Here is an 11,040-nt window from a genome sequence, read left to right on the forward strand (position 1 = left end):
TTTGTTGCTAGCATGTATCCATCAGGGTTGCCAGATTTGTGACAAAACCTGCTCAATACCAGAACTCAAGATATGCCTCTGCCAAACCACATACACGGCTTGTAAATTCCAGGAGCATTACCGTCATTGCCAGTTGTATTGTAGTACCTACAAAGTATCATCATAAATGTTTAGTGTGCCAACAATTAAAGCAAGTATCTCTCAACAGTAACTTGCAGAGTTGTAGGTGGCGTGTTTCTGTGTAACGTGCTGACTTTGAGTCAGTTTGCTAGGATTTCGGTATAAACAAATTGCTACATTTGAATTTTGTTATTCATAGATAGATATAGATATTCATGTGATTTTGATGCAAAATAGGTCTACCAATCTTGCGGACAAAAAAAATCAACCCGTGGCAGCACTTCAAAAGTAGCTCAATTCCACGGAAAACCTGCGCACCTGGCAACCCTTACATCCACAGCTGTGAGGGACGTGCGTAACCGGAAAGAAAATAGTTGGTTATCCGGTCAATGACTTCAAAATAAATGTCTTTCGTGAATACGTTTCAAGAACAGAGGCTCATTGAGGTTCTGTTACGCAAAAGCCGGTTTAAATGGAAGCAACGTGTAAGAAAATGAAAGTCATCTTAAACTCGTTATCTAAACACGATATACTTTCCTCAGCAAAGTCGGTGCCTATCAAATTAATCTACCCCCCAAAAACTTCCGGTTACATCTTCCAAAGTACAAGTCTTGGAGGACAGCAGCAAGACACAAGATTGATAAAAAGACACATTCAACTTGCAATTTGAACATTATCTACAAACAAAGTCAACAAATTAATTCATCAGTCTTCAGGTCTATTTAACTGTTATTCCCACTGTGCAGTGTGTACTACTCCCCATGAGTCGTTACTCTGTGTTGCCATTTCTGCCTAGGACAGTCAGTTTGATTGTGTTGCTATGCAACGAGTCAACAAAAACAGATGCGGAGGCTGCAGGTAGATGCAGACATGTCGTCCAGTTACTCAGCAAATCAGGTGCGATATATGTCTGCTCCCTGACTAATAACAATGGGAATCATTCAATATTTTGATGTTTTGCTCATACATTATGTCATAACTTGGTTTCTATTGTCCATCCTCAGTATGACAGCGCCTTCAGGTCGCAGAGGCTACAGAACTGGTGTGAGACTAAGCGCTTCAAAGAGGTAGAGACAGCATCCAGTCCTGTCATGTTGTATTACATTTGTATTTCACATTGCTTGGTAGTTTCAAGAGCAGTATGGAGGCCTAGACCTTTACCCCCTTACCCTGCATTTTCATTACATGTAAGTGTAATGTAATAGACGGTGCTGTTTCGCTTATTGCATTTGAGTATTGTGCAGTGTAGGTATAGCAGGTTAAGGTTACAGGCTTCCATAATAGCATTGTCATCTGACAATTTGACAAGTGACATGAGTTAAACTCACTGTGTGTGTGTGTGTGTGTGTGTGTGTGTGTGTGTGTGTGTGTGTGTGTGTATTGCTCCATGTGTGTATGTGTGTGCATGCAGAGACCCAATGCACAGGAGGGTCACACCACATTCATTGCCAACGATAGAGGACATCTGCTCCCAGGAGTGGTTAAGGTGAGAGCATATGAAACTTCACCTTCTCTCTTTATTAAAAATGGTCTTTCTGTCCTTGTAAATCTATGACTTCACTCCCTCTTGTGTCTCTGATGATACAGAGTGGCAGTGCATGGCCAGACTTTAAGGGGACCTGGGATCTACCGGCTCGTATCCCAGTCCACCGCATCAACCCTACAGGGCGCTCAGTGGAGGGTCTCAACAGGCTGAAGTCCTGGGGCGTTGACCCACAGTGCACTGGATTATCTCAGCCACACAGCTGCAGAAAAAACTCAGAAAGGCTGCAGGATGTTGGCAAGCAGGTTAGGCTACAGTCTGCTGACAGAAACATGTTCAGAATGTTTCTCCATGAACTCCTCCAACCTTTTTTGGCCTTGGTTCATCTTTTCATAAGATCTATTTAAAAAGTCCCTACTGTATCTGTATTGTTTTTGAAGTCATTATAGTAACTGTACTGTGTAATGATCAGGCAGACCTAGTTTTTCCTTTCAAGTTTTTCCAGTTTTAAGGTAAACCTTGGCAGTGATCAACACCCCACAGAGCAAATACTCCAATAATCTCTACTCAAAGACAGAGTAAGGTTACTAGCTTCAGAACAAATACAGCATGTTACAGCAGAGATTAAACAAATTGCTCTGGTTACTTACATCAGCAACTAATATTAAAAGTAATATATTTATAAAAATGTCATTTGAATTTTTTAGAGAGAGAAAAAGAGAAATCAAACAAATGTTATCCAACAGAGTAGCTGTGGGCAAGGGAGAGGCAAGATGTTAAGCAATTCCTGACACAGGTCAGGACAATGCTTTCCTGAACAAAGAGGTTTACAGGCTGGATTTTGAAAAAACAAAAAGTCAGTGGTGCCTTAAGATGGCAGGCCTCTCAGAGCTTGGGTCACCTGAGCTGAAACCCAGTCCGCCATAATGTGGAGCTTTGTTCTAATGGATGAGATGAGATGGACCACCTAAATATATGATCTGAAGTTGAGGTAGATAAATTAGCTAAGTTCTCTGTGTTGCCTCAGGAGATTACTTAGAATAAAAGCTCTCTCTGATTGCTCTGCATGAAATAGTATGCAGAGTATCTGTGGTGCATATCTGCCTCTCCACAGTGCTACTGCTTTCTATTTAAGTTACTGTATCATGCTGGTTATATATTAAACTAATGCTACTATACTGAAGACAAAATTGGAGACTATAGAATTAACAAACTTAAGGTCTAAATCAGTCTCACAAATGTATATCATTTTTAAAAGGTAATTTGGTTTAAATAAGTTAAAGTGATCAAACTAGTATGCTCAATCATCTCATCATCAAATTCTGCCCAATCTCTGTTCCCACATCTTTCAGACCAGTGGGGACATACATCAGGACTGTGCTGCCCCATCCACAGCTGTGGCCCGACCAGCATCTCAGAACAGCCCCGTCACTGGAGGTGAGGGAACTGCCAGCCAAAACCAGGACTTGCAGGCAGCTGTGGTTGGATCCGTCACTCAGTCTGCTGAGGACAAACAAGCTACTCAGGCTACTGGGGAAGACAGACCATCGGGCCAATGCTCTGCGGCTGAAGAGAAACCAGCTTTGAGCCAAGCTGCTGCAGGGGGAAACAGCAGCAGCCCTGAAACCGGCAAAGGGAGACCAGTGAGCAGTGTGTCAGAGAAAGCAGCAGCATCATCCTCCATGCAGAGACACAGAAACGCACAGGAAGACCAGTGAACTCATTTCTGTAGTGGATGAAAACAATGCCATCAAAAGTAAATGCATTTTAACTGTACTAGTTTTGACTTACTTTAGCATGGCTGATTAAAATTATTTTGAAAACGTGAATCATAAAAATTCAATATATGGTCATGAGGGGAAAAGATGCCTTAAAATATTTTTAATGCAGATAGTAAATAAAGATTGAATCAACATTGTCAGGCTCACTGTGCTACTGACACTGAACCAAAAGCCAAGAATAGAAATTTAGTTGATTTTGATATATTGAAATAATGTTACAATAATTAACGACCAGAAACTAGACCCTTTAATTTTCAACATAATTTGGTTCACAACATTCATTTTTCAAAATCAATCAAAATAAAATTCATTTTCAAAATTAAACTCAAACATTTCCAAAAAGTAAATGACAGCACAATTTAAATTTACATAATATTAACTAACAAAATGATTAATTGTACCTTGGAATATTTATCATATTATACTTAAATATCACATATATAAAGTGAAAATATCTAATAGTACAGCTAACAAAGCATAAAAGAGGCATTGTTAAACCTACTTGGCTGTTGTTTAACTGCTATTTGCTGGTGCTAATGCTATGCTAGCTGGCACTTTTTGGTAGCAAATACGACCAAAATAAAATACTTAATTTAGCCAACCACTGATTACTCATAATGTTACTGTAAAAGTCCCCCACGCCCCAAAACCACTTTGACAATGCCTATATACAACCAGTTCCTCCCTCCTCTTTCTCTGTGGGTTCTACCTCTGCTGTGGTTTGTATTTTATCAGTTGTCGTATTGTTCTGTGAGCTGACCAGAGCAACAATATGAGTTGCAATGACGTTAAACATCACAAAGATTAAATTATTGTTTTGTCCTCTGTGGAAAGCGCGTATTTGTGTCAGTCAGTAGTTTGATTAGGTGTACTCTCAAATTCTAGGTAAACTTTGTGTGTTCTGATAAGGGACATTGTGTTACAGCCTAACCCTGTCAGCCATGACAAACACGCACAGCACACTCGCCTGCAACACAAAATGTCCCTGTTCCCATGACTCACCATTATAAAACCACATGAATTTCAGTGAGTTATTCCCTCCTTCACACCTCAGCATTTAGAAACAATGGACAACACAAAGGCCACCTCTAGTGTGCGTCTGTCAATCTGAATCATGTATTTACTTAAATGCATAAACACATGGAACTACTGTTTTTTATTGCAGATAATAACATATCATTGCATATCTCCATTATGAAGAGACAGATCACAGAGCTTGGTCAAATATTTTCTTCATACTTACAGTAGCTTTACAGTTTCATTAAGCACTGAATTGTTTCATCAGTGAAACTGTTTAACAAGGCACAAAAGTCAAATGATCAGTCTGCATATGTGTGGCAGATAAACAAATTATTAATCTGGCAGGAAGAAAAATTCACACCTATGCTTGGCGTGGAGGTGTACTCAGTTTTGTTGTAATCCTGATTTTCTTAATGATCAGCCAATCCTTCTGCCCACCTGTGACTTGTATCCTGAGACAGGAAGAGGCAGAGCTATACTTTGTGTCCATCTCCTGCATTTCAAACCTCCCATTCTCCAACGTCCCCACTGACTGGAACTCTTTACAACTCTTCTCCCCTCTCTTGAGGGTAACTACATCGTGGCCTGTCTCCACCTGAGCTGACTCCAGGAGGTCTTTACCCCCTGACCCCGTTTCTATAAATATCCCCTTCACCACTGTGGGGTCGGTGAACACCACTGTCAGGTAATTTCCCTTCTCTGGGGAGCGTCCCCAGAAGAATCCCTCCCCAGCATCCCATGCCAGTTTGGGGAAGTGTTTCTGGTAGGTGGACATATCAGAGTAAACTTCAGCTGCAGGATTGGTGTAGAATCCCTCCTCAAAGTCCTTGTCCTTTAGCTTGTTGTATGTCCCTTGGAATGAGGAGAAAGTGCCCATGTGCTGGAACAGCGAGGGTTTAAAGAGGATTGGTGTTTTCTGAGTCAGCAGCTCTCGAAAGTGAGACATCAACCAGTCACAGGGCATTTCCTGGTAGAAGATGAAGAGGAAGCGGGCCAGGAGAGGAAGGTGGGCTGACCTGTAGAGTTTCCCAATATAGCCAAGGGCTGAAAATTCCAGCATTGCCCAGGTGGTCTTCTTCGTCTCTTGCTCCTCAACATGCCTCTTGATGGAAGTAAGAAAGTTTTTGGCAGAGGAGACGTCATCCTCTAGCTGGAGGTAGTACTGGCCAAGACTGGCACAGTAGTGGATTAGGAAAGAGTAATCCAAGTTCTGTTTGGAGCGAAATGATACCCTTTCTGGAGCATCATTATAGTTCCTCTTTAGACCTGCAGGAGTATCATAAAGACATCATCAGTATCACAGTATCAACAAACAGTCATGACATGATGTGAATATATTTGTACACTAGTAGGATCACCCATGCACTGCACCTGTAAGAGGAGGGTACAAATCCTGAAGAACATGGAGGACCACCAGCTGGCCTTGTTCCAGCTCTGAGGCAAAGGCAGTTTTGATCTCCTTCACTGTAGTGACTCTCCAGCTGACATCGAAATCTGCTAGCAGCACTACCACCACCATGGAGGAGCGTTCCTCAGGTGATGACTGGGAGAAGAGGGACTGCAAGGTGGGAATTAGATAGCTGCCCTTCTTCCTCTTTATCGATGATAATCCAACAGATAAATACTCTGAAACATGTCCGGACAGAAACGTGAAGAGTGAGAAAAAAATGCATCTTTTATAACCACCAATCTACATCTGTACCGTCATAAGGTTTAAACAATACCAACTCTAGGCATTTGTTGTGCAGCACTAATTATGCTCTTAGTTGTTTGGGATGGATGAACTTACAAATCTGTGACATCTAGCTCCTGTTCCTCTATTAGGCTGAATGGCTGTTTACATTCCTTGAAATAAAAACATCTAACATAACAACAACAACAACCACTACCAACAAACAAGTAGCATGTTGCCATCACTGCTAGCATGCTGATCAACCCACCAAACAACAAACCAACAAAATTCCTCAAGTGCCTCATCTCAGCAAGCAACAAAGCATACAAACAAAGCTTACTGTCTGTAAGATCACCAGCTAACAACTAGTTAAAAAACATGTTATGATCCACGGATGGCTCTTTAATCCCTGAGCTACAGGGGCGCTCAGTCAGTTCAGTTAACATGGACAACTAGAATGAGCACCTCTTGGTTTTATCCCACCTCCAACCAGCCAAATTGCAGGAAATATGGTCACAAAGTCCCTTTCCTGAGTTACAGCACTGAATAATAGCCAGAGGTATTTTGGCAGAACATTATGTCACAGTGAAGTCAACCTTTGACCATTTGGATATAAAATGTCATTTCACTTTATCCTTACAGACACATTTGAGTTAAATTGTATCACAATTAGTGTGAATTTGTGAGTTATGGCCGAAAATGTGTTTTGTGAGGTCCACCAAATTCTAATCAGTTCATCATTGAGTCCAAGTGAATGCCAGATGTAATGAAATTCCCTCAGGGTGGTCTTGAGATATTGCATGAAGGAAGCCAAAACGTTGTTCTGTGGGGTCACTGTGACCTTGACCTTTGACCACCAAAATCTAATCAGTTCACCCTGGAGTCCAAGTGGACATTTGTGCCAAATTTGAAGAAATTCCCAGAGAGGGGTTACTGAGATACTGCGTCCAAGAGAATGGGACAGACAGATTCGCCAGCTGTCGCTGGTGCGGAGGCATAAAAATGCAATTTACAAAACTGACTAGTCCCCCGGATGAAGTTAAGAAAATTACATAGCATGGTTATCACCACTAAACTAAGATTTGATTTTTTGTTTTTGTCTTGCCATTTGAAATCCCCTCTTTTTATGTCCCACTCCACAGTGAGGTCAGAGGTCATCCTCAGCAACAGAGCAGCAGTCTTAGAAAAGTTGTGGGTTTATTGTCATTTCCTGCTCAGAAGCTTGAGAGTGGGAAACATCAATAAGTGAATGGTCAGGTACGTTTTAACCTATCTGAAAATGCCATCAGGTGCTCCATGATAGTCAAGTTATGGAGTCAGACTACAGAGTCACATATCCTCTTGTCACATGCTCATATATGCGGATTGACAAGCAGGATGGAATACCTAAAACCAGGACAAAGAACAAGGATCAATGTAGATTCTAACCTGAAAACCAAGTCTCAACTCTCAAACGGCCCTCTGTGAGAACTGGCCAAAATGTTCTCACTTCCCCAAAAACTCCCTCATTCTACACACATACACACCCACCCACTTCTCACCATCACACCACATCTTCTTCATGACAGTAACAGTAGCTAATCCGTCTTAAATTCAGGACCTGTACCATCTTATGATTTTGTACTGCGTGTCTTTGCTGAGCTGAAAGTCTCTCTCCTGCATCTTGCATCGCTACCTCTCACCTTAATGGCTGATGTATTAAGATTTTTCCTTTGAACTGACAGTGTTGTTAACGCTTAGCTCATCACCCAGACCGTAGTTGAGAAGCACTGGGGAGAGGCTTGGGTCTTGAGTTGTAGCGTTTATTCACAGAAAAATAACAATAATAAAATGTATATTACTCTGCTATGTGCACAGCCATACTGCTCTCATGTACAAATATGCAAATTTTAAGGGTGGTGCACAGACATTATGTTCCATATTTTCCTGTGTAACCACTGTGATCCTGTGACAAGACAACAGCTTGGAAATAACTTTTGCACAAAAATAATCATCACATTAATTCAGTTTTCACCTTGCTATCGGTTGTCACTTACTCTGTTCAGTCGATGGTGCTCCAGCAAGCAGCTGATAGGACACATTGAGAGGCAGGTAATTTCCCTGTTCAACCCAGGACTCCTTACTGACCAGCCTCTCTGCTTGCCAATATAAGTCATTCGGAATCTGTTCATGTGACCTTGTCAGACCCTACAAAACAAACACATATTTACTATAGTGCATGTGCATGAAAATGTTTTGTTCTGAATATTGCTTTGCCTTCAAGGCCTTCTTGAAAAACTGCACTTTCGGGTTTGTTTGAAGTGGGGTATACACTTTGTTTTCTGCAAGCATGTAATGAGTCGGTGCATACTTACAGCGATGAGCAAGTCTGACTGGCTAATGAAGTACAATCCCGTAACAAGAAGGAGCACTGCCAAAACAACATTCTTCTTCCTTGAATAACGTCGCATCTCCTATCAGAAACCCAGCCACATGCACACACACACATACACACACAAAAAACACACACACACACACACACACACACACACACACACACACACACACACACACACATCCATTATACTGGTATGTAACTTAGTCAGCAATTAGTAAATAATTCAGCAAATAGTTAATGAATGTTTTAGAGGGCTCAGACAGTGACAGGTAAGACTGACTGTGTGTGTTGAGGGAACTAATTAAACAAGCTGCTTTCTGTGTTGCTTAGGATAATAGTAATACACACATTTACAAGCTCATACTTGACATATGTCGAATAAAGATGAAAGTAAAGTTTAGTAAAGGACATTTCACTATTGTGCTGTTGAATTAACCTCTGTGACATTCTGAGCCACCAAGTCCCTCAACATTGTATCCTGAAATTATTCTGCTGGATGTCATCATTTGATCAAAATTAATAGTCAAGAACATCGATCAGATTCTGTAGAAATGGAAAATTACTTTTAACCTGCTGAGACTGGTAGTAAATGAATCATGTCTTTATCATTTCCCGAAGTTCTCCTGATCCAGTGGTATCTATCCAATGGTGGCCTTTTACCACACCAGCTCATTCAGACAGCTGCTGCACATAATTATATTACCAATTTAAACGGACAATTTTGTCACTGAGAAATTAGTAGGGCTGAAGAAGGATCTGACTTGATGATGATGATGATGATGTGATTGTTGTTGGGTCATGTACCCAAAAAAGCCTAATCCTTTATGTCTGGAAAATAGGATTTGTACACCAGAGCATCTGTAGCACCACAATGCTTCATTCATGGCATGTTGTGACACATTTTACCTTTATCAAAAAAACACACACAAAAAAAGAAAATAAATGAAAAAAATAAAAAAACTGAAAAAAGATTTAGATAATATTTTGAGTAATTGTTCGGCCCTATTATAATTAATTTTTTTTTTTTTTAAGGTTTACAGGCTTAAAGCTAAACTTAATTGCACATAATTAGATTACGGATTTCAACACAGAATTAGGTAACTGCAAAATTACTGCGATCAAATCAAACTGAATATAAAATAATACTGTTGCCATTATGGAGTGCAGACTGCGTTAGCTGGTGTCTCTTCATTGTTATCATGAACTCTGTTTTTCTAACAACAGGTGGTGAGCTTAGAGTGAACGAGACAGGGCGAAGTACCTGTGAACACTTAACAAATAAAGTTAATGGAGAGTCACCTTCACATCAATATTTAAGTAAGACGGTGCACTTTGTCAACGTGCACTGACAAGTACTGATTTCATTATATTCCAGCAATCGTGTTAGCCTACGATGAGAGAAAATCCTCACCTGCTGTACAGGCTTGATAACTTTTTCAAAGTACACTGCCTTTGTTTTGTCATCAAGTAAACTGAGCCTCCATTGCCGGCTCTATTTATAGATCAGGCCTCCTCATACACACACAAACACACACACACACACACACACACACATATACATATATATATATATATATATATATATATAAACACACACACACACCTTAGTCTATTCTCCTCTACTTAAAACTCACAAATGAAAAGTTTACCGCGCATAACAACGTGGATATTTAGTTAAATGGAACTGTGGAGATTTGATTGACAGGACAGGTGTGTCTCTGTAGTGAAGGGCTGGACCAAGGCGAAATATTTTTTTATTTATTTTCTTTCTTATCTACCACATGAAGCTGCTCCACAGTAACGTTACAGATAACGATGTTTCAATATAGCTACTGTCGTGGAAGATAAGGTCCCATAAAGTTATCAAGATATATAAAAATGCAAGTAAAATAACATAAGGATTATAGAGTCGTACTGACAGTAAAGTTAGTGGGTTTGTTGAGCTTGGTTCCCGATAGTTTAATAACTGCTAACTCGTAACCGTTAATTAACTGCTTTTAACGGCAACAGCAGATACAGCCTTGTTAGCCAGAAGTACATGGTAGCTTAATTTTCAATTTCAAAATTAACCGTTACTGATACACTACGTATGCTTTTCATCAAAAATAAGTATCAAGACAGAAAAAGCAAAGTTATGTTAACAAACATCGGCTAATAAAGTCAGTACAGAAAAGTAGCTGTTGTGATACAGATAAAAAATGAAACTCATGTTCAGCCCACTCACCTCCCTCCGCCGGTTCGCCTCAGAGGCACGGCGGCTGACAGTCACATACAGCGGGGTACACTCCTTTATTTTGTACTTATAAGGCACGGAAAAATTAAAGAGGACGTCTATGAGGAAAAAAAGAGACACTCTCCCCGTGACAGTGCAGCATACGAGAGGAGCTACCACATCCCCTAACTGCCAACTCCCCCGGTTCTTCGACCGACGATGCACGCTTGTAAGGGCGTGAGTGCGAGTCCGTAGGTGGCCGTGGTTTTTATATGAACCAGGTGTGTCGTCACTGTTGGGTGATCTCCAGCCAAACGAGTCATTGCATTCACAGTGTAGAAAGCCAAACTGACTCATTTTTAAAACACACACGAA

The 11,040-nt window shown here is 40.6% G+C and overlaps 2 protein-coding genes across 2 annotated transcripts; one reads left to right on the forward strand and one right to left on the reverse strand.

Annotated features, from left to right (window-relative positions):
- The first annotated feature begins 55 nt into the window (after nt 1-55).
- cfap126 (cilia and flagella associated protein 126) lies at nt 56-3,469 on the forward strand. The gene is made up of 5 exons (XM_023413024.2): nt 56-1,017; nt 1,125-1,187; nt 1,532-1,606; nt 1,708-1,908; nt 2,956-3,469. Exons 1-5 carry the CDS (start codon nt 964-966, stop codon nt 3,319-3,321), a joined length of 759 nt encoding a protein of 252 aa, XP_023268792.1. The 5' UTR covers nt 56-963; the 3' UTR covers nt 3,322-3,469.
- On the reverse strand, nt 3,470-10,998 carry LOC111659931 (alpha-1,3-mannosyl-glycoprotein 4-beta-N-acetylglucosaminyltransferase C-like). The gene is made up of 5 exons (XM_023413022.2): nt 10,678-10,998; nt 8,431-8,529; nt 8,113-8,263; nt 5,776-6,030; nt 3,470-5,670 (listed from the first exon to the last, which is right to left on the reverse strand). Exons 2-5 carry the CDS (start codon nt 8,524-8,526, stop codon nt 4,766-4,768), a joined length of 1,407 nt encoding a protein of 468 aa, XP_023268790.2. The 5' UTR covers nt 8,527-8,529; nt 10,678-10,998; the 3' UTR covers nt 3,470-4,765.
- Nucleotides 10,999-11,040: the final 42 nt, after the last annotated feature.

This window comes from Seriola lalandi, unplaced genomic scaffold, assembly GCF_002814215.2.
Source record: "Seriola lalandi dorsalis isolate HSWRI2012SDOR001 ecotype SW California unplaced genomic scaffold, Sedor1 jcf7180002054501, whole genome shotgun sequence".
NCBI classification, from domain to species: domain Eukaryota; kingdom Metazoa; phylum Chordata; class Actinopteri; order Carangiformes; family Carangidae; genus Seriola; species Seriola lalandi.